This window comes from Clinocottus analis, unplaced genomic scaffold, assembly GCF_023055335.1.
Source record: "Clinocottus analis isolate CAN_PGR_092001 unplaced genomic scaffold, fCliAna1.0.p SCAF_25, whole genome shotgun sequence".
Classification (NCBI taxonomy): domain Eukaryota; kingdom Metazoa; phylum Chordata; class Actinopteri; order Perciformes; family Cottidae; genus Clinocottus; species Clinocottus analis.
Window position 1 is genome coordinate 2,324,076 of NW_027175987.1, and position 23,533 is coordinate 2,347,608.

At 43.8% G+C, this 23,533-nt stretch overlaps 3 protein-coding genes across 5 annotated transcripts; all 3 read left to right on the plus strand.

Moving 5' to 3' along the window:
• The first annotated feature begins 5,562 nt into the window (after positions 1-5,562).
• On the plus strand, positions 5,563-7,735 carry ptgfr (prostaglandin F receptor (FP)). Its single transcript, XM_068591674.1, has 2 exons — positions 5,563-6,366; positions 7,427-7,735. The coding sequence occupies exons 1-2, from the start codon at positions 5,566-5,568 to the stop codon at positions 7,733-7,735; spliced, it is 1,110 nt and encodes a 369-aa protein (XP_068447775.1). The 5' UTR covers positions 5,563-5,565.
• A 2,059-nt stretch (positions 7,736-9,794) lies between these two features.
• On the plus strand, positions 9,795-13,538 carry btf3l4 (basic transcription factor 3-like 4). 2 transcript variants are annotated; one of them, XM_068591381.1, is made up of 6 exons: positions 9,795-9,815; positions 10,418-10,479; positions 11,395-11,508; positions 11,710-11,911; positions 12,919-12,978; positions 13,203-13,538. In XM_068591381.1, the coding sequence occupies exons 2-6, from the start codon at positions 10,426-10,428 to the stop codon at positions 13,247-13,249; spliced, it is 477 nt and encodes a 158-aa protein (XP_068447482.1). In that variant the 5' UTR covers positions 9,795-9,815; positions 10,418-10,425; the 3' UTR covers positions 13,250-13,538. The 2 variants fall into 2 exon arrangements, with proteins under 2 accessions (XP_068447482.1, XP_068447481.1); XM_068591380.1 differs by having other exon boundaries at positions 9,804-9,886.
• A 324-nt stretch (positions 13,539-13,862) lies between these two features.
• Positions 13,863-23,300, plus strand: zfyve9b (zinc finger, FYVE domain containing 9b). 2 transcript variants are annotated; one of them, XM_068591676.1, is made up of 16 exons: positions 13,863-14,066; positions 15,504-16,375; positions 16,506-16,605; positions 16,699-16,895; positions 16,976-17,087; positions 18,350-18,472; positions 18,679-18,834; positions 18,987-19,211; positions 19,303-19,385; positions 19,513-19,617; positions 19,702-19,852; positions 20,531-20,611; positions 20,888-21,050; positions 21,189-21,294; positions 21,618-21,797; positions 22,574-23,300. In XM_068591676.1, the coding sequence occupies exons 1-16, from the start codon at positions 14,003-14,005 to the stop codon at positions 22,733-22,735; spliced, it is 2,880 nt and encodes a 959-aa protein (XP_068447777.1). In that variant the 5' UTR covers positions 13,863-14,002; the 3' UTR covers positions 22,736-23,300. The 2 variants fall into 2 exon arrangements, with proteins under 2 accessions (XP_068447777.1, XP_068447778.1); XM_068591677.1 differs by lacking the exon at positions 22,574-23,300 and having other exon boundaries at positions 20,794-21,050; positions 21,618-21,760.
• The last annotated feature ends 233 nt before the right edge of the window (positions 23,301-23,533 follow it).

Consider the following 23,533-nt stretch of genomic DNA (forward strand, 5'->3'; position numbering starts at 1 on the left):
GCATTCTTTAATCACTAAAATAATGACTAAATCAAAAACACTAAGTATGGCAACTGCTCTCTGGTTTCCAGCCATTTAACACATTTTGTCTCCGTTAGTTACCATACAATGTAAAACTGCACAATACCAGCAGTCATGAGATATACACTGATCCCTTCATTAAACCTCTAACCACAAATCCCTACCGACCTCAAACAACATAATTGATGTCAACGCTAATCTGGGTTTTGCTGCTCACGCCTTCATAAAGGTCAGATTCTTGGTTCGGTCTCTGCGGGACAACGTGTTTTTTTTTACACACACAAACAAGAAACCCAGTTCGCTCTGTTTTAATTGAAGTCTGTTTTGATAAACTACAAATTTGCCATCTGGGAGACCAGTCGATGACAGTTACCGAGGAATAATTCAGATGCTACGAAGGTTCCTGACCTTTTCGGATCAAATATGTGTTGTGCCTGAACACAAGGGACATGTGAGATGTTAGCAAAAGGTGAGAGGGTATAGCTCAAAGCAGCAAACCCAACCTGTGACGATTTTCTTTTTCTCTGGACTGACCGTTTGTCCTTTCTTGATAACCAGCTTTGACACGTGTTGCAACTATACCTCACATATGGCACCAACCGGCGCTCCATTAGCAATTTCCAAAATAAGGGGAAATCGTTTGGTCAGGGTGACAGACAAAAAAAAGACACGATGGGAGGTACAAGATGAGCGAGAGCAGAGGAAGAGTACGTTTGTTACCTGTGAATCTCGGCACAGGGTGTTTTTGTGATAAGGGAGGGAAGAAAACACGAAGGAGGAAGCTACGGTGACGCTGGCAAAAAGCCGGCATTATGTGTTATTTCCCCCATCTCGCTCAATCTACTCCCGGCTCCATCTGAACCCGGGCGGGCTATATATCTATTACAACAGCCCTATTTCATGCGACCAACAAAAGAATGTGATTGCGCTCCCATGCCGGTGCTTTCCCTGCATTGTGACCAGGCACTCTGCTTCCTGTCATTACAGCAGACACTGTATGACACCACACTTGAAGGTGTAATGTCACCCGGGAGAGGATTTCATCAAGACTTACCTTGTTGGATAATTAGTGACAATTTGGGGCACATGCGAAAGCTGTGACGCAGCAACTCAGTTACAGAATTCAAAATATATTAATTCATTGTGAGTGAAAAAGAAAAAAAGCCACATCATCTGCATAAGTTATACGGTTTATACTGTTTTTCTGAAGCCTGTTAAATAAAGAATTTAATACAAATTACTTGAAAAATAAAACTGTGGAGGCAATTAGATTCACCCAGATACAATATTACAAATGTTGTTAAAATCACCAAAACCTTCCTCTGAGAAGTATTCACGGTGCTGAGGTCATCCAGACCTACGTGTGTTCAATACGATGGATGCGATGGAAATACTGAAGAGATTCTGCAGCATCCCCATCATCTACATAAATGTAGCTATTTCTTTCGTACAAATCTCAAGAATTGACGAATTTCTGTTCAAAACAAAATACAGAAAAACAACTTTGTTTATCTTCAAAAAGGAAGATATAGCATTGAAATGGTGGCTCATGGTCCTCATGAAAACCAAAAAAAGTGGAGCACATTACATTGATTTACTTCATGCTATACAGCTTCCAGGCGATCCTCAGTTACAGGGTGTTGAAACCAAAGCAACAGTTGGTTGGCTGTGAAGCTCAAAAGTTCGCAACATAAGACCTCCAATAATTACATGTTTCCAATGAAACGCTGTTTCTTTGTAACAGTGTACACAGTACTCTGGAACAAGTTTCTGTAGTTTTCACAGTAATATTACTGTATACTGGCCTCATTCCTACTGTAAAACTCATATACAGTATGTTACTGTAGATCTGCAATGCATCATGGTCAAAATTCAATGCGTACAGCAATTAGAATATGCAATTCTTAACTTCTTTTCCCTCTTATGTGAAGTGTGACTGCTGGCAGAGCGGCCCTCATCCGTCTCTCCACTTTGCTGTGATTGCTGAAAGAAAGAGCAGCAGAGAGTGAAACGGATGTTTGACACAACTCCTGATGAACAAAGAGGAGGAAGTACGTTTTGGAGAATAGAAATAAGTCACAGTCAAGATTTTCTCAGGCACTAAGGCAGGGGTGTCAAACCCATTTTAGTGAAGGGGCCACATGCTGCCCATTTTGATCTCAAGTGGGCCGGACCAGTAAAATCACAATATAATAACGCATAAATAATGACAATATTCCTGTATGTTTAAATCATTGGGGAAGGTTTTTCGGTGATAAACCCTATTTAAAGGTCTTCCAACAATTAACTAGAAACATAAAGACCAAAAATTCAGACATCAGCCTTCTGTTTATCTGCCTGGGCTCTCCTCTGCAGATTCTCTCGCTTTGTGACGCGTTTGTGACGCCACTTTCCTGACGTCATCCATTTTTAACGACTTCCAACACAATAATATCGGCGCTCACATCAATGGTTTGCATGTCCGTCCTACAATGTCACTATATTATCATGGTACTATCTTACAACTACAACTTGACATCCCTGCACTAAAGTCTTTCAGGGTGCTGCAAGAGTTTGATATGAATACCCTGAGCAATGATGGTTAAAAATGCAGTAAAATCGCACTAATACAGATAATAAAAGATGAAAAGAATGACTGTGACATCAACAGGAAATAATAGCAACAATAATGTCATCTCAAGCTTGGCATCCGTTGAAGTGAGTATTATAATAACGATTATTGCTAGAATGTGTGCAAAGTTGTGTGAGATGCACGAAGTTAGAGATGATGTGCTATTTGCTTTTAGCTGACGTGTGACCCACAGGTTGTCTGCCTCAGTTGCCCGGCACCAAGGCTCAGGGACTGTTATGTTAAGATGCTCCATGGCACTGAGCTGACGTCATGGAGATGCAATCAATCAATACGCTGACCCCGGAGGCTATGGGTATGAGAAGCTTAGTGGGTCTGTGACTGCACTCGCTTGGGGAATTGAAGGAAATTAACTGTGGCTCTGAAATCCTTGTGCAGCTTGGCTTTCTCCGCAAAGTAATCACACAATCATCATCTCAAAGTTCAACAATCCTCTCGAATCAGACGAAAGAGCACTCAGACGTACCCTGTGTGCATAGTTAGTTCTCTCCAAGTGCTATAACCAAGTGCTTTGATGCATTGGGACATTGTTATGATCTACGGGTCTTAAGAACACCACTTCATATTTGTTTACGTACGCTCAATACAAATGTTCTATCCTTATACATCTGAAGTGTACGAAGTGGGTGTTTGTCTACTTTGTAAAAATAATAAAAGAATCAAAACTACTGTGTCTGGTCACACTTATATATGTCGCACATTTAAGATTTTTAAAACTCAAAATTAGCAGATTTCTTTTGTCTTATATTTTGGCTCGAATGAAGTACGCTTAAAATCAGAAAACAAGTAGAAGTTGAGGGTTTAACTCTTGCAAAAAGCGGACAGTTATGTGTTGGAAACAGGTTAAACACTTTCACTTTTGCGTAACCGCTCAAAAGGATTCAACCATATAGAAGACACAGAAAAACACTGCTGGGCCCAAACGCTAAGAAACAAACAACAATGCTGGCAAATTACTCAAAACAATAGAGGCCTGATAGTCGCCGATGGGCGTAAGGCCAGAAACTGAAAACAGACGCTGAATGTGATCCCAGGCTTCTGGTTTACTACGATCCTCTATCCACGGAAATGGCAGCTCTTTCTGGTTTTGTCTCCTCTGCATGATATAAACAGCCAGAGGAAATATTATATGTAGTGTCATACAAAGTATAATTCTTGCGATTTGTTTTGGCCAAGTCATCCAAATTATTCTGATTCTATATTCTCTAGACAGACTTGGCTGTAAGTCTGATACTCAGTACACATAGTTTCTGTAACACTTTAACAACAGATCCTCAAAGATCAACCTCCACATCACAGTTTCCAGTGAGAGCTCTTTCTTCATCATTCATAAATCAGCAGGAAAAAAAACAACATTTTAAAGAAGAAAATAAACATTCACAAATGGATTGTAAAAACCAGTGTCTGTCATCAAACTGAAGCATGAATGTGCCTCTGGTTGAGCACTGTCATCAGAAAAGCAAAAGGTGTGACTAATAGGTTGAATACAACCACAGCAGCACTCTGTTCAGTCCAAGCCAAGACATTTTGTTCTCTCACTGGTAAAGTCTGGCTCAGATACTTTCCTCATACCACATTGGTAAATCCACAGAACTGAAAAGCCTAAATATTTGTATACTTGATTATGATATATATTTTTTATTTGAAAAGGATTGGATCATGAATGTTGGTATTCAATAATAATCTTCCTAACGGTTTTCTGTTTAAAAAAAAAAGAAGATTGATGCAGAACGAAATATCCAGGAGCTGATATTACACATGACTGGATGAAATGGAAAACCTTAGATTGAAACATAAGCAAAGTTACAATAAAAGTATATTTTTTTCTCTTACGTATACAGGATTTATCATCCTGGGCAAAAAAAAAAAAAAAAAACACCTGCCAGCTGCCAATCTTTTCTGTCAAAAGCACATAAGACGTCAGTAACCAGCAGGTGACTCATGCACTCGCAACAGCCTGTATACTTCAAGGAAGTGTTATTGGAAACCTATTTTTCTTCCATGCAAGCACAGCAGCAGGGAGCTCCAATAACCCGCAGACTGTAAAATAGAGAAAAGGATTTAGTTGTTGAGATGAGAACTCATGGAAAGCCTCCAAAAGAAAACTATTAAAAACAGAGGATGATATTATGTATAGAGATCAATACAGTAAGGTTGCGGCACTGAGGAAAATAGAGACTTTAGGGTACATTTCATACAAGCACATACTTATAAATGTCGAGCAAGTATGCGTAATATATCCGTTTTTATGCCTGTCCGGGGTGGAAAGAAAACAAAAGAATAAACTTAAGCTGTTCAGTTTGTAGTTGTGTTCTCGTTGCTGGATGCGACCGATGTGCACAGCCGGCATGCTCGGTGGGTTTGAGGTTGAAGTGGCTCCTCGCAGCCTGCAGCTCGTCCTCCTCTGACTTCCAGCGGAGAGCAGACGGAACAAGTTGCGCTGATCGCAGCCTCGACGGGAATATCCAGGAGAGCCGTCTCACGTTCAATGGCATCTGCAGCCGGGCTGGTGACACGTCGCGTGGCTTTGCTGATCGTAAAAGACGCAGAGAAGAGTGGAGGCGACTTATGGCGAGTTGCGTGAGAGAAGACCAGAGCTGAGGTAAGGACCTGAGCAAGATTTTAATACGGATAAGGAATACAAGTTATTGGCTTGGAAAGTTTCATGTATTGACATTTTGATGCCAAGACGTCCACTGTGCTCATAGTCACACCCAAAAGTGCACGTGAGCTGTAAAATATTAAGCTGCATTTGTTACAAATCAGAGAAACTATATGTGTTATTGAATTGATTTATCACCAAACTAAATGTATACAAATACATTTTTCAGCAAGTTGAAGTCCAACAATGTTGGTGAAAATGAATCGTATGTCCCATCCACTATTTATCCTCAGCTTCAGATTTCCTGTCCACCATGTCAGCCAATGGGAGCTCAGAAACAGGTTGCAGGTCAGAGGTCAGACCAAGCAACAGCACCTGCAACAGCAGCCAGAAGGAACTGTCTATCACCGCCTCCGCCGTCTCCATGACCGTGGGCATCTTCTCCAACAGCCTCGCGCTCTTCATCCTCGTCAAATCCTACAACCGCATCCGGATCAAGTCCAAGGCGTCCTTCCTGCTGTTCGCCAGCAGCCTGGTGGTCACCGACCTGCTGGGTCACCTCATCAACGGCTCCCTGGTGATCTTCGTCTACAGCTTCCACAAGCAGTGGGAGATGTTCGACCCTCACCGCATCGTGTGCGGCGTCTTCGGGGCGTGCATGGTGTTCTTCGGCCTGAGCCCCTTGTTCCTGGGGAGCGCCATGGCGGTGGAGCGCTGCATCGGAGTCACCAGGCCCATCTTCCACTCCACGGCGCTGGCGTCCTACAACATGAAGCGGCTGCTGGGGCTCACCTGGCTGCTCGCCGCCCTGGTGGCCGTGCTGCCGGTGCTGCTCTGGAGGCCCTACAGGGTCCAGAGCTCCAGGAGCTGGTGCTTCTTCCATATGGAGGAACCTAAAGACTGGCTGGATGTGCTCCTCCCCCTGATTTTCTCCATGCTGGGCCTGATGGCCCTCCTGCTCTCCATCGTGTGCAACGCAATGACAAGCTGTTCTCTACTGCGGGCCAGACTGCGCCGCAAGCATCACTGTAGAGGCACGTCCTACCACATAGAGATGATCTGCCAGTTGATGGGTATCATGTTGGTGTCCTGCGTGTGCTGGGGCCCATTACTGGTAAGAAAGGGCAGGTCGCACGTTCCCGACGGCCTTGAAGTCATGAGAATGAGTTGAAACTCTTTTCTTATTATCTGTTATTCTAAGTGATCACAATTAATCTCTTCGCAGATGTACATTCTCACACACCATCACTTTTTTGATCTTAAAACCGTATCTTAGCTAGTGTGTCTGTCGTGGATTTCCAACTTTGCTAAGTACAAAGTGACAGGCAGGGGCAGGGAAATGGGTTTTTAAATGAGACAGACACCTTCATTATCTGTGATGTGTGATGAGAAGCTGAATCAAGGAAAGCTTGTTATTAACGTATCACACTGCCGCTTTTCATTTTAAATCTGTCCGCCCTGCTCGTTCTTTGGCGGTGAGGCTGAAGCTCTCGGCGATTCATTTATCACATTCAAATGCTTTAATTGTCCTTTAAAATATCCCCCTTGGTCTGATTGAAAAGGACATGGATTTCAAGGCAGCTCTGTGAAATCACGTTCCATTCATACTCCTTGTTGCTGTTGTGAAGGTGCACTGTGGTCGGCACTATTAGATCAGAGCGCGACACACTCCTCTTCCACTACAGTTATACAACAACAGTTCTCACTCATTTAAAGGTACCGGTATCTGGAAATATGACCAGAGAAATAACCGAAAGTTTAATTTGGGTGAATCAAAGACATGTTATTCTCACAGTGACAGTGGATCAGAGGAAATAATTAAACAGTTTTCATTTAGTTACTATTTATGAATTAGTTTACAATCAGAATGCAAATGATAGTGTATTGGCAAATGCTTTGTGATAGACACTATCATTTTTGAAAACATGAGTTGAAAAAAACACAATTACTGGATTATAGGCTCTTTTGTGTAACACTGAATCTCAATTGTAAAATAATAAAGCACTTGCGCAAAAGAGAGGGATGCCTTCATACAGTTAGTGAAATCAAATGAATATTTCTTAAAAGTAGAGAGTTACATTAAAGTATACAGTTAATTGCTTATTTGTGGAGTTATTATACACCTCTTCAAGTCTTTTTTGTCATTCTCTATAATTCTATGTCCACTCCACCAGATCCGTGTCATCATGCTGAGCACCAGAGCCACAGAGGAGCCTGCGTCCTTCAGTCTCCTGATGGTGGTGCGTATGGCCACGTGGAACCAGATCCTGGACCCCTGGGTCTACATCCTGCTGAGGAAGGCGGTTCTGAGGAAGATGTTCACGTTGCTCCACGGCTGCTGGGGCCCAAAGTCTTACTTCCTCCAACGCTGGCAGCGCAGCGTGCTCCGCAGCTCCATGGAGACCAGCAACTCGGGCTTCGGTCCGACCGACTGTCGCCTCCTCGGTAAATTACCGGACACTGCGATCAAGTCCATCGCCTGAGCCCTGGTCCCATGATGCGACGACGCCATGTGAGAGAGGAGCTGTGACGATGTGCAGAACTGTGTCAGAATACAAACAATCAAAGTTACACATGAATGACCGTGATGAAGTTAGTTTTCATGCTCTCTTTGTAAAATGATCACCATGATCTGGTATTTGCTCTATTGTATGATGTGGGTCGAACTTTTTGCTTTTAAAGTGGCATTTCTTGAAATTTCAGATTTCAGTGGTACAATCACATTGAGTTTTGTGTTTTTTTTTAGTGTGTGTGAGCTTCACATTTTAAGAAGTGTGTGCATAGTTCCATTGAGATCGTAATTAATGGAGAAAAACTGTAATACAAAGAGCAATGTTGCCACAGATACACATGTTGCACTACTTTCATCAGTGGGCCGTATAAGCTCATTCACCATTGGAGTACATCTTTCTGTGATAGTGACTTAACAGACATTTATTTAAATAAAAAGATTTCCATTTAAACTTTGAGCTCTGTTTTACATATCGGCGACTCTGAACAAATCTCTGCTCTTAATGCTGCTGAGATTTCCATTTGGCAGCTCCAGCTTGTTCCCTTAGCCTCTTCTAAGGATTTTTACTGAAAGTGTTTGATTCTCTTTGTGGGATTCATGATTACTATAATCAATTACCGTCAGGACAATGTGAGATCTCAACGTTTCTCTGGATTATAATGTGAACACATTTATAATGCAGAACACAGATTACTTACTAACATACACTTTTGATTCATTGTAGTATTTATCTATCCGACAGAGCGGGGCCCGGCAGTCTGTGGTCTGCTGATAACATGTACAGTATGTTTGTAGTATATCATATCTCTCTCTCTCTCTCTCTCTCTCTCTCTCTCTCTCTCTCTGTCTCTCTCGAAAGCTTTTTCTTTGGGCTAAACTGTCTAATAAAGGTAAAAATGGAAAAACAAAGCAAAAATGTTTTGTTGTGATGGGTCAAGGTCAGAGTCATTTGTGGTGAGCGACTACAATGTGCAGTGTGTGGCAGATTATTACCGACATTATTGACAGCTCAATTATAATAAATTATAACCAATAAATGCCATCCAATCATATTCATTAAAATGTATCACTAATGAGGAGGACATATGAACTGATTATTTAATTTGCCAGCTGTTACGTGTTGACAAAGTTTTTGCTAATTACAGTTCCTACTCTGGTAGTTTTGTGTAATTTGATTTGCTTTTTGATGGCACACTGCTCACTTTTGAGAGCCATTCTTTTTTACAGTAATTACAGTAATTATAGTAATTACAGTAAAACAATCACGCAATGGAATATTAATAATACAGCCGACTACAGAACAAAAATTTTGTGTGGTGGATTATAGGAGGCAGACACATAAATGAAAAAACAAATGATACAAATACTACTAATAATAATAATAATTCCAAATTCAAATCCACTTTAATATTTCATCATTTTAAAACAGAAAAATATGACTTAACATCTTTGATTTTTTAGGCTTTACTTATTTAGTTTACTCCGAGTTTTAAAAACGCCATATATCTATATACATATCTATATACATCTCTCTCTCTCTCTCTCTCTCTCTCTCTCTCTCTCTCTCTCTCTCTCTCTCTCTCTATATATATATATATATATGTATATATATATATATATATATATATATATATATATATATATATATATATATATATATACATATACATATATATATATATATATATATATATATATATATACATATCTATATAGATAGATATACATATTTCTTTTTTCAAAACAAACCAGTTTTTGATTATAATTTTTTTTAACTTTAAAATGCATTTTAGTAATTCAGATGATAAGCACTGCAGTTTTCTTTGTTTCCTTTTTACATTTATATATTTCCAAACCATAATGAAATATTGTAATTGTTAATAGTCTAAATGGTTTGTGAAAAGGCAAACTTTTGAACTTTTCAGACATCTTTTAGGGCTCAGCGTTTGTCAATGTAATATGTAAACTGTCCTGCAGGTGGCAGCACGACGCAAAATCCTTCTAACTGGTCGGAAACACAAACAAGGAAGAAGAAGAAGAAAAACCGTTTGGTGTGTGACGTAATCTCTTCCTCATAACCTCCATCTTTCGCTACCGCATGCCTGTGTGGATATTTGAGCAGGTTTGGGATGAAACGTGTTGATTTGTGTGTACCGTGCGGTGCTCGCGGTGCGCGTGCTTGTTGGTGTGCGGTCGGACCGGAGCTGTCGGACCGAGCCGAGTGGTGACACGCGGTGTTCAGTCTGGAGGCCTGTGTTGTGTTTTCATGTCTGCAGCTGCTAACCACACGCACACACACGCACACGCACACACAGACACACACAGTCACACACATACACACATTGAGCAGACTGACAACTTGGAAGATAGTCTGAGTTATTATTGCATTAGCTTGTTATCATTTCCACGTCTCTTTAAACGTGTGATTTAATTGGTTTGCCTTCATAATATTAATAAATATATATGTACATATATTTATTTATTTATTTTACTGTATTATTTATGACCTGGACTCTCTTTGATTGGCTCGTGTTGTTGCTGCAGCTCGCAGTCGACAGGGAAAGCAGCAGCATGCTAGTTGTTCAGCTGCTTACACATGACATGTGTTTGTTTTCAACATTATCTTCATTTTTTTTAATATATTATATTGTAGGTGAGAACATGAATCAAGAAAAACTGGCAAAACTTCAAGCCCAGGTCCGGATAGGGGGAAAGGTAAGTTGACAACCAGGAAGTGGTGCATTGTTTGGATAGGGAAGGTGTAACGTTATGTGAACAGTACAGTACGCCCTAACCAAATATTACAATACATGTTGCTACAAAAAGTGGTTTATGTATTATGATTTACTTGCTCTTATTTAAAACTGTGCCTTTTCTTGCTTTTATTCAAATGTAATGGTTGAAGTTGGTATTTTCTATTCAAGAAAAAGTAGGAGATAAATTGATGAAAAGTTATGTGCAGCCCTTATTGCTATGTTATAGTCACATTGTGATACGTCCTTCGATCCCTCCTTTCAGATGATTATAGCAAACTAATATCAATTAAAATGTGATATTTGACAAGAAAGTATCAGTTACAAGGAGTGTAACACAATAAATACAACGTTTTGAGTTAACAAAAGATAAATGTTGGCAAAACAGGAGCCATCAACTTGACCAATAAGTCATTATTAGCTTATTACACATATATTGCCATTGTCGCACATGCCGGCCGATGACAATAGATTGTAATACAAAAGAGCCAAAGACACATTTAAGAAACAGTGACACCATCGCAAAGTTTTTTTTCACAAGAGACGATTCAAAAACATCAAAGGGATCTTACTTGTTTCATATTAATTTATATATTTATGTAGTATATGTTATGTGTGTGTATATATTTATGTAAAATCAAGAGTTTTTTACTTTTTGAACTCACATCTATACCCATACGTGCCTCAAAAAAGCAATAAATTCCAACAGATTTTGAACAGAGTCCAGTTGCAACTTGTTTGACTCATATACTTTGAATGAGTTTTGTATGAAATACTATAGTTTAACAACCAAGGTCACTAATGATGTCATTCCTCTAAGTCATTCCAAGCTTCACTTGGCTGTGATTTAGGAGTCTCGTGTCTGCTTTGGTTTTAGGGATCTGCACGCAGGAAGAAGAAGGTGGTCCACAGAACTGCAACAGCTGATGACAAGAAGCTTCAAAGTTCACTCAAGAAATTGGCTGTCAACAATATTGCTGGAATTGAAGAGGTAAATTTGAACGGATCTTCTGTACAAGGAAGCCCTGACAAGGATCTTACTTTTACATTAAGATGACGCATTCTTACCGCATAGACCAGAGAGACTGCTTTTGTAATTTGCATACTTATACTCGGCATCGAGCCACTTCTGAGATCACTAAACCGCAGCATTTAGCCGTAATTAAAAACAGAATGGTCTTTGTCTTCGCAGGTGAACATGATCAAGGACGACGGGACTGTGATCCACTTCAACAACCCCAAAGTTCAGGCCTCTCTGTCCGCCAACACTTTCGCCATCACGGGCCACGCTGAGACCAAGCAGCTGACAGAGATGCTCCCCGGCATCCTCAGTCAGCTGGGAGCCGACAGCCTCAGCAGCCTACGCAAACTGGCAGAACAGTTCCCTCGGCAAGGTGGGTGTGCCTCTGACCTCTGACCTCTTACAGTCACTGTAAAAAGCGGAGGGTGCTTTAAAGAGTAGTCATTTGGGAGGTGAGGCGTCTGTAGCTGACAACACAGTTGGAATGCCATTTAATTCCTGGGAAGCTTCTTGCAACACCTCCTTTTGTGGTTCAGGATGGTTAGCGTGGTGTATGTTTACCCCCATTGCAGCTTGGATATAAAGTGCAACTTGCTTGATGCCATGTGACGGAAGATTATGTTATGAAGCCTTTTAAATATAGAAATATGTAATGCAAGTCAAGAACAACTTGTTCCTCCTGGAGCAGGTGATACTGTGGAAAAGACTGTTTTAAACATGTAGTAAGTAGTCAGTAACCAATTATGAGTTGGTGTGACACCGGTTGGCTGAGATATCATGAAATCTGTCCTCCCGTGCTCATTTGCGCCTCCTTAAGCTTTTCCATTTAAGCTTTTTTAAGCTATAAGCCCATTCGTTCCAACTGAAAGCAAAGTAAATGTTTTAAAACGCGTCGCATTTATATAGTTTCATTTTTAAAAGTACAAAATAATGTCCTGAAGCAAATGTTCCTAAAACTGGAGTAAGTGGTTTATTTGTTGGACTATTTTCAGCGGTGGGTTAATATACATTTGCTGCTCTGCTGAGTATTTACAGCAGCAGGATGGAGTGTGTGGAATCAACTGAAAATAAAGTTCCCATGTTCATGATGATGATGAAGCAACATGTCACACAGTGGAAAGATGGCTCCTTGACTTTTTAATTGTTTTTTTTTACAATGGAGGTCTATGTCACAGAGGAATAGGTTATATCACTGTTTGGTCACACGGAAAATGTTTCATTAGAATGAATACATTTTGGTCTTGCTACTTTTTTCAAGGCATTTTTTAACAATTGCGAAAATACATATTCTTAAAGAAAATATTACATTGTTGCCACAATAGTTTAATAGCCAGAGCTATACTGAGTTTTTTTAAATTTGTTTTTTACATTTGATCTCAGCTCTCGACAGCAAGGCTCCAAAGGCAGAGGACATTGAGGAAGAGGATGACGATGTTCCAGGTATGAACCAGTAGATGTGTAAAAGTCTGATCGTTAAATTGATTTTGTGTGTTTCCACACAGATTTCAACTAAATCTCCTAATGTATGTTATGTATTCAAATAAAGAAGATCCACTTTGTATAAGTGGTGTATTGCCTACTGCGGTCCTTGAACACATTACCGTAGCCAAATGCATTTGATATCATTTTGTTGAGTTGTAACATTTTGTGTTCTCGATCTGCAGATCTGGTGGAGAACTTTGATGAAGCGTCAAAGGACGAAGCGAACTGACGCAGGTGAAGTTCACCTGCGCACAGGCTGGACTGCAATGAAGCAAGAAACCTCCTCGGGTGTTTTTAACGTCTAGTCATCCAGACATATCAGACCGATACCCAAACCAGAGACTTTTCTATTTCACAATGGCCCACGGATGTCCTATGTGTATAACAAAAACCAATAAAAATACTCCCTTCTGGTTAACGGTCAAACGCCTTGGCCGCAGTGGTCAGGATAACAGTGGTCATTAAAGCTAGTCTTACGACTTTTTGTTTATGAAACAAAATAAAGTTGATTAACATTTCTTAGATGGTGCTGTGGTCATTGGCGAGATTGTGTATATTGAATACCGATTGTTCTCATGCAAAACTGAAGATTTAAAGTATGCAGCATTGCATTGGAAATGTTCCACTGGTGATATATATACATATATATATAATTTCTACAGTGTGACAGGTTGTGCATGCAGCCAGGATGTTCATATCTGGCATCACAGCTCTGCTGTCTTGGCCTGCGCGCGGTCCTGCGGGCTGTGCAGACGGCGAACTGGGCAGGGACATTTCTGCACACCTCTTGAGTTTCTTCAAAGAGCTGCAGAGAGAGAGAGAGAGAGAGCGAGAGAGAGAGAGAGAGACACTGGAGGGAGGAGCGGGGGGATCACGGAGAGGGGTGTAAGAGGGGCGAAATCATCCCATCCTCCGCTTGTGAGCAAGGCACTGCTAGTCGCGTCCCGCGTTCCTCTGGCCCCCACATGTATCGGGAGTCAAGATGCTGAAGTTCTTCTCTGCGCGGGATGACGAGAACGAAAGCCTGCTGGGAGCAATAACCGAGGGTAAGAATTGTGTCGACTGCGACGCGGGAAGAGGGGATGCTTTACTCCCCCCCCCGCTCATCGCCTGCAGCGCGTTACAGGATGGTGATACAGCGCGTCTGCGTTTGTCACACAGAAACGCTGATGCAGCACTTCGCCGCGCGCATAGTCCGCATCATCTGAAACGTCTCTGGGTGCCTGTGTGTGCGTGTGAAGACGATGTGCCCGGCTCGGTGGTTCTGATGTGACGCGCTGCGCGCGGGGAGTTGTCGCATTGCCGCCGGCCTCGGTGCCTGCGAGCGGATTAAACATTTGCGCGTGAGCTTGGATGCGTCACCGTCCCGGGAAGCGATCGCTCAAGTCAGCCGGATCGGTGTCATCCCGCCGCCGTGTCGCCTCCGCAGCCCGCAGCTTCTCGCGGTTTGACTGAGGGGAGCTGCAATGCAGCTGCACCTGTGGCAACTAGACTGGATCCTTTACGTCCAATACAAACAGCAGTAACGCACCCGGGTGTAGCCTGCACTGTATAGGCTCTGATTTCGGGTGGTTGTTTTAATTCCTCTTCCCGGGTTCCTGAGTCATAACTCTTCACGAGTCACTGGCAGCTATACAGCTCAATGAAACGCCGGCTATGGGCGCGTTACCTCCCATGCGCGCTGCTGGTGATTGGCAGTAACGGTTATTACGAGGAATAGCACAGAAACAGGGATTGTCTGTCATCAGAGAAGGCTTTCATTGCCTTCATGCAGAATCTCACGTTGAGATAATGAACTGAGTCATTCCGAATCAAATGACTCATTTGGCAATGTTTACAGTGGACCACGGTTCTGTGGTGATCAGCTGTATTACCAAAGACACACAACTAACGGGCCAATACGCAGGGCCATGCGGTCATGATTTCAGCGTGAACACCTGCAAGCAAACATTAGACAAACAACAACAACAACAAAAACAGCTGTTAATCCTCATGGTGATATTTGGACGCTTCATATGTTCTGCAGAGCCAATCAAACACAGAGCCTGAACATGTGGTTGTCTGGGGAGCCATCAGCTGTGTGGCATCATCAACTGCGTATTCAGCCATGATTGGTTTTACATCAATATTTAGTCCACAACAGACCTCTCATTTCCAACCATGTGGTCTGTTCTGGGATCAGCTCAAGCACACCTCTCATGGCCGACAGAGTGCTAATGCTGCCTTTCACGGTGATTGACAGCTAAGAGGTGTGTGTTCATGGAGATGAAATAGATTATTGCAGGCTGTTAAATGGCCTCTGAGCACATGTGAACATTTTCCATCAAGTGAATCGTCATAAATGAAAAGGAAAACATGGTGTGTGTGTGTGTGTGTGTGTGTGTGTGTGTGTGTGTGTGTGTGTGTGTGTCTGTGTGCATGCGCTCGCTTGGCAGAAGCAGCCATAGTCCTAGTAATGAGAATCATGCTCTCCATCGAAACAGATGAAGGAGACAATCCATCTCTTCCGGACACCAAGCACCACTGGCTGAACAGACCCTGTCTGCTGGTGCTCAAAGATGGGGACGTGTCCAAGCCGGGATTGGGTTGCGGCCAAATAAGAGCAGAATCTCCATCTAAGACTGCTTCAGATGCGTCAGTCAGGAGCAGCTTCGGGCCGTGTGAGAAGAAAGCGTCGGAACATCCTGCCCGAACGCCTCCGCCCTCCCAGCTGGAGGAAGGCAGCTGCACTGTGACCGCCATCTCCACGTGGGGCGAGAGCTGTTTCGGGGAGTCTTCCAGCCCCTTGGTGCTGAGCCCCGCGGAGGCTGCGTGGCCAGAGGAGGAGGAGGAAGAGGAGGAGGAGGAAGAGGAAGAGGAAGAAGAGGAGGCAGCAGAGCAGGAGGAGGAGGAGGAGGAAAAGAAGAAGCCGCAGGCCCTCCCATCCAAGGAGGACTCTGTGGTTGAGGAGAAGGAGCTGGAGGAGAGCGGCTTGGAGCAGCAAGAGCAGTCCAGCAGCTCGGAGGCGACAGGAGGCCCCTCTGCTCCCTCACTCCAAGAGACACAGGGCGCGGGGTCCGAGGAGCTCCAGGGCCAGGCGAAGGCAGTGAGATCTAATGGAGGAGAGGAGACGAGCGGCGGCAAGGCCCAGGCAGCCGGCGGGGAGGGAGCGATGGGGGACTGTGCAGCTTCCCCTCTGGATCCCGACAACGACTCCCTGCTGAGCCCCGTTGGCATTCTGTCCAAGGACCGAGGCGCCGTCCTCGGGGAGGTGGCTCCAGTGTGGGTCCCTGATGCTCAGGCGCAGGTCTGCATGAAGTGCGGGGTCAAGTTTACGTTTACCAAGAGGAGGCATCACTGCCGCGCTTGTGGGAAGGTGAGGAAGGACGTGTATGTGTTGTGCACCACTTCAAACGGCTCTTAAAACTTCTCAAGAAGCTTTGGGACAAGTGACTTTCACTTGATGTGTTAACATGTGTCTGTCCTTGTGTGTGTGTGTGCACCAGGTTTTTTGTGCGCTTTGCTCCAATCTGAAGTTCAGACTCACACATCTGGACGGCAAGGAGGGACGAGTTTGTGTTTCCTGTCATTCAACCCTCGTCAAAAGTGAGGAACGCTCTCTTTTGTTTGTTCAAGTTCACCGTTGTTTTTTTTTTCTCGTGAAACTTTGCTCATGTAACTCTTACATCCTGTCTTCAGGGACACCCCCGAGGGGGAAAAGGAGGGTGTGGTTTGCAGACGACATCCTCCCCAATAAGCAGTCGGCGTCCGCTCCGACCACCCCGGTCAGAGGGTTCTCGCCGCTGATGAGGCGAGCACTGGGAGGAATGGTGAGGAGTCCTGTGGGATCCCCACAGATCAGGAGGGCCTTGCGGCCGCATGGGACCAACATCAACGTAAGATCACCTAACATATCCGTTGATCTATAATTAGTCAGACAGTTTGTACAAAAACCTCTGCCTCCCACCTCCTCCAGGAGGCCTGTGGTCCTTACGGCTGGGGCACCACAGCTTTAGTGAGCAGCTCTGCCAACCTCATCCCCCTGGATGGCCTGCCACCCATCCTCACCTCCACGGGAGTCAAAGGAGGTAAGACAGGTTCCATCCCATTAGAGGTTGAGAGGCAGAGACTTAGCAAAATGACTCGGTGGATTTTTGTGCTTGTGGATGCGCGTTGTGCTGGTATTCTCCTGAGCTAGTTTCTTTTTTTGACAGTCGACTCTTGCTCAGTGCAAAGATGTGTGAAGAGGCACGAACAGGAGTACCATGCAAATGAAGCAGCACAAGGCCAGGGGAAAGGTTCTCTGATGTTGAGGAGTTGACAATGTGTCGACAAAAGGAAGAAGAAACTGAAACTGAAGAGACAGCAGCATCTACAGAATGATGCTGCATGATTTCAAGCTCGACTTAGAAGTCATGACTAGTTAGCTTAGTCAAAGCTGGACGAAGGAGTGGAAACAACACAACGCCGTAACGAAAGCAAGTTTATTTTACATAGCTGAAGTATGATAAACTATAACCAGAGTGATAGGGAGGAGAGTTTATATATTTATGTAGGCAGACAGGTGAGTTATTCATGACTCAACTTCACCCACCAGGCACCTGGAAAGAAAGAGAGGCCTGTCATAGAGATCACCCCATACACAATAGACTAACATTGACTAAGTTTGAACCAAAAAAACAAAAAGACATAATAACTAGAGTATTACTCCACCTCACATAAAAACAAAACACCCCAAATTCACATTTGAATAAGCAGCACAGTTCGCAATTATGACTAAAGCACCAAATGCAAAGATACAAGTTGACAAACCCCCATTGTCGCAGGAGGTAGCCAATCAAATCGGGCCAAATTACCGCGTCGCCTTCATGGACTAAATCTTGACTAAAAAAAAAAAAAGTGGTTTATTTAACGTAACTAAAATTAAATGACAAACTAGAACTCAAACTGGCCGACTGCCACCAGCATACGTATCTCTGCAGGTGAGCCGACCCTCCCCCGGTGACCTGGCTCCGCCCACCCGGCTCCTGGAAGGAGAGGGCAGCTCAGAGAGGGTCATCTCGTTCCTGTCCATGATCATGTTCATCCCGCCCTGCTGGGTTACACGTGGGGGGCGTTTAAACATAATAGCGTTAATAAAAGCAACCTGTCCTTAGGACCAGGCTGAGACGATGGTTATTAATCCTTCCACAGCTATGAGTTCACTGACGTGAATCCCGGAGTCATGAAGTTAGCTCTTTTGTTTGCTTCCAATGGATGAAAGTACAGCGTCAGGGAAATACCTTTCTGTGCCAGCTCAGAGGCAGAGCAGGAGAAGACACGGCAGTGTTATTGTGTCTTTGTTCTGCAGATTACACGGTGGAGGAGCAGCCCTCCGAGACGCTGCTTATTCAGGAGCTGGAGAGTGGCAGGCCCAAGCCCCTGGTGTTCGTCCTCAATGCCAACCTGCTTGCTATGGTCAAGATGGTCAACTGTACGTTTCTCTCCCCCCCCCCCCCCCCCCTTCATCATGCTCCATAACATGCATAGAAAAACGACACATTTGCAACATATTGTACACATTTCCGGCTGCTGTGACCCAACAAATAAGTGACTTGATTTATTGACCACAAAAAAGGGATGACAACAACAGCAGCTGTCTTTGTAGACCTCTGAGCTTGTGCCTGGACTGTGTGACAGATGTTAACAGGAAGTGCTGGTGCGTGACGACAAAGGGGATGCACGCTGTGGGCCAGGTGGAGGTGGTGCTGTTGCTGCAGTGTTTGCCTGAAGAGAAGAGCTTCCCCAAAGACATTTTCAGCCACATTATCCAGCTGTACAGGGACACCCTCACAGGTCAGACACACACACACACACACACACATACACAATGATATGTATGTATATTTCCAACGGGTTATGTATAGTATTGATGTTTCGTATACAATTTGGTGGAAGGGTCTTTTCCTCTGTGGTTACGTAGGTCCCTTTCCTCTGTATTTCTGCAGGAAAGGTCGTGAAACACCTGTCGCTGTCCTTGTTCGGCACCAGCTTCCTGGGCAGCGAGGAGCACGCGGGCTTCCTGTACATCCGCTCCACTCTCCAGTCCCTCCAAGGTCTACCTCTGCCAAACCAGCCCTACCTCTTTGGCCTGCTGGTCCACAGAGCAGAGCTGGCCTGGGCCAAAGCCTTTCCTCTGCGTCTCATGCTGCGATTGGGGGCCGAATACAGATGTAAGCCGGGCCCCTCGATACGACATGCTGCGTCTGTAACGCTCGAGGGGGGGTTTCTCCTCAGTCACCAGCTTTTCTTTTCTTGTTCCAGTTTACCCGTGTCCTCTGTACAGCGTGCGCTTCAGGAAGCCCTTGTTCGGGGACATTGGCCACACCATAATGAGATTGTTAGTGGTGAGTGGGACATTTTGCAAACAACTTCCGTCTGGTGTTGTTACAAAACCACATTCCCCAAGCATTAGGAGTTAGGTGTCGAAAAACTTTGACCAGACGTTCCCCTGTTCCTCCCATCACGTTCCAGGACTTTAGGAATTACCGTTACAGCCTACCGATGGTGCCGGGGCTCACTGTGGATCTAGAGGCTCAGAGGACCTGCATAAAGATACCGACCACTGGGTACAATGAGGTAGGACTACGCCTTTCAAGGCCTCACAGAGGGAATAACAACAATGCATGGTTCCTTTGTTTCATCATCCTTTCCTCTCATTAGCTCATGAAGGCTTTGAATAAGTCCAATGAGCATGTGCTGGCCATCGGGGCGTGCTTCAATGAGACCGCAGACTCCCACCTCATCTGCGTGCAAGGAGACGATGGCCAGTACCAGACCCAGGCCATCAGCATCCACAATCAGCCACGCAAAGGTGGGTCGTCACCGGATACTGCGAGGCGCATCCCGATAGCAGAGTGTGGGCTTAATGGGACATAATCAAGCAGACATGTGGATTGCAACGAGCGGGCTGCCTACGGTTGCCTGGAAAGATACTGCATCTGTTATTTAGGGGAACGTTGGTACAGTTGAATTGGAGGTTAAGACGTTAAGATGTGTAAGAGGTTTTCGCTAGAAACGCTCGTTGAACACCACCAACAATGTGGTTCCATCGACTAATTTCATACCTTTTAAAAATAGTATTTGTTTCCATTACAAATGATAAATGTGCAGTCAGACTTTTTGCACAGCCATGACATTTTATTCTGTTCATGTGATTGTGCAGCCCCGACTAAATACAATCTTGGATTTACACATTTTGATCACCTTGAATTGTACATGGATGTAAACGTAGCAGATATAGCGTTTAAACAGAATATTGTTTAACAGTTTTTATGTTTTAAATGGGTCCAAAGGGAAAGGAAAGAGAAACAAAGGGCTCAAGCGTCCCACTGTGACAAAGAGGTTCTCTCATGTAACACTAGATGGCACAACGTGATAGTTTTTACTTACTATGAAAACTAAAGTATCAGGATTGGAGCCACAGTTTGTCTCTAAAGATGTTTTCTTTTTTCTTCTCTCTCTTTTTTTTGGAAAATTATTTTATATCCAGTTACTGGATCATGCTTTTTTATATTCAGCAGTGCACTGAAAGCGTCCGCAGGATACCACGCCAAGTCCAGCATCGTAGAAGGTAGGATGTCCGCTCAGAGGGGAGTCAGGTTCACCTTGACATTTTCCTGGCCTGCAGGAAATTCCTCATGTATTTTTTTTAACTCTTTAAAACCAAAAGTAGTGCATGTCAACACCCCTGCTTTAAGCCTGGTTTATTCAGAACGTGTGTGTATATGTGTGTGTCTGTGTACATTTTAACAGACTGTTTGTCCAAGCGTGTGTACATGTTGATGCATGTGAGCGTCCGTGTGTCTGTCCGTGTGTTCCTCCTGTATCGCTGTCCCCTCTCCCCCAGACGGACTGATGGTGCAGATCACCGTGGAAACTATGGCCGAGCTCCGCCGGTCGCTGCGGGACATGAAAGACTACTCCGTCACCTGCGGGCGGCTCGACCAATCGGACAGCCAGGAGCTCGTGTGTGTACAGTGGGTGGAGGAGAAATGCTCGGTGAACAAGGGGTGAGCGCGTCCGTCTGTTTGATGTTCACGGGGCAGAATGCTGCTTTTGTGCGTAGAGAGAAGAATACAGCAAGACAACGACGTCTGCGTTTTTTTTTTCATTTCTGTCCTCGCCGCTGTGGTTGTGTGTCCTTTCAGAGTTTTGAGCCCCATCGACGGGAAGTCCATGGAGTCCATCTGCAGTACCAAGATGTTTCAGAAGTCCGAATACAAAGAAAACGGAAAGATCATCCGCTGGACAGAAGTACATATGATGAGCTGCTTAATACATCAGCATAAGTCCCTCAATTATTATTAAATGAATCAGCAACAATTCTGATAATAGATTCATCAGTTTGACAAAGTTTTCGAAGAAAGAAAAGTGCTTTTTATCCAATTCTAGCTCCTTAAATATAAATATCTCCTGATTTATTTACTTTGAGTTATGGACTAAAAAAGATTACTAATGATGATAGGCTTTAGATAACACTGATGTTTTATAGACGAAACAACTAATTGATTAATCGATCAGCTCATCATCATCTCATTCCCTGTATTCCTGTACACATCTGTCTCTGTGTTGTGCAGGTGTTTTTCCTGCAGCGGGGGAATCAGCCCAAAGGAGGAGCGAGTGACTCCGCCGAACACGACCGCCTCACGGAGCGGATCGCCCGGGCCTTCTGCTTGGCCCTGTGTCCTCACCTCAAACTGCTGAAGGAGGACGGGATGGCCAAGCTGGGGCTGCGCGTGGCGTTCGACTCTCAAGAGGTCAGAAAGGATGTCCGGTGTTTGGTATCAGCGCGGCTGAGTCACATGTACACGTTGTTGCTGTCCTCCCATAATAAGGTTGCAGCATGAATACTGCCCCTCAAAGATAAAATACAATAAGTACGTACAGTATTGAGTCAGAATTTGGTGTGAGACAGAAATGTGACTTTTTGACATCTGCTCTGTCATAGAAAAATAATAATGCCATAAAGAAGCTACAGTCTTAGGTTCATATCACAGATTTTAAACATATTAAATGGTTCATTAATTCATTATAATGACTTCAACGTAAAACGGATTTGTATGGCAAACCGATAGAAAGCAAAACAAAAATACAGTTAATCCGTAAATAATCAAAATCTGGTTTATATTCCCAAACAAGGATAGCTGAAGGAACACATTGTTTGTAGATACTACTACCATCATCAGGCCGAAAAGTGTCTGTTTTTCTTTTAGGTGTTAAAGCTCTCTGGAATATGTTTTTGGTAATATTATCAGGATGTAGTGCAGATGCAACCATGACTTTGACTTTTTACATTTGTTTATTTTTGATGCTACATAATAACTGGTACTCTGCAAATAATTCAGCAGGGTAATCCTTAAGCTTTTAGATGCTTATACACTTATTCAGGGATGTTTTGTAAAAAAAATCCTACGTGTCTAACCTTGAGTGGTGTCACATAAGACTCACACAATGCACAGTTGTAAAGTTAATATCTCAAGCTCCTGGGTGTGACTATATTCAAACTAATTACATGTTTTTCTTGCAATTTCAGGTGGGGTTTGTGGCTGGCAGCAATGGGCTCCCCCTCCCAGCTCAGTACCTGAACGCCCTGGACAGCGTGCTGATCCCCGTCATACACAGCAGGGGGTGCAAGAGGGGCGACGAGCCCATCGTGATGGAGCTCATCTTCTACATCCTGGAAAACATCACTTAGAGCGCGCACACTCCACTGACTCATCTTTTCGAAACCCTGACCACGACTCCGTCTCCAGGCATTTCCTCATCAGTGCTGCCAACAGCCACAGGGCAATAAAAGCATTCAAAGGGCGAACCGGACCACATCCATGGTCTGCATACATGTCATCCACTCACGAGTAGAGAGAAGTGGTTAGTGTTTTTTTTCAGATCCCACCCCGCCCTGCAGCAGACAATCTGGGTACGCATGTAAACCTAGGCCGGGCCTTGAGATCACTGTACACGGTACAGCAGTAGCGACTTCATTGCTTGATATCATCCACGTCACAATGTTCAATAGAAATTCCCGTTATGGAGAATACCTTTAAGAGTGGGAGCTGGATTCAGCCCCACAAGCTAAAAGCAAAGAGAAAAAGAGAATGAGTCGAGGAGCAGTATGTAGTAGATCTGTAGCAACTTGATGCGCACTGAATGAATGCCTAAAGGATGTTTTCATACTGGATGTATTTTAATTGACTGCTCATGAAATGTAATGTCGGCCTGGAATTAAACTTGCAACAACGACCAAGTTACTGCCTGTTCATCAAGGACACGTTCACCGAAGTACTTCCTCCACTACATCTGCTCCAACTACGATCATTACAAACTATATTGCAGTTTGAAAATAGATATATTTTGAAAAAAATGCACTTATTGACTTTATGAGGTACACATGTAAAATCAAATCTAATGGCTCATATACAAAGATACTAAAGTTCAGTTTTGATTGAAGCTATCATAGAGGTATTACCTTGAACGTTAGAAGCAGCTTTCAATA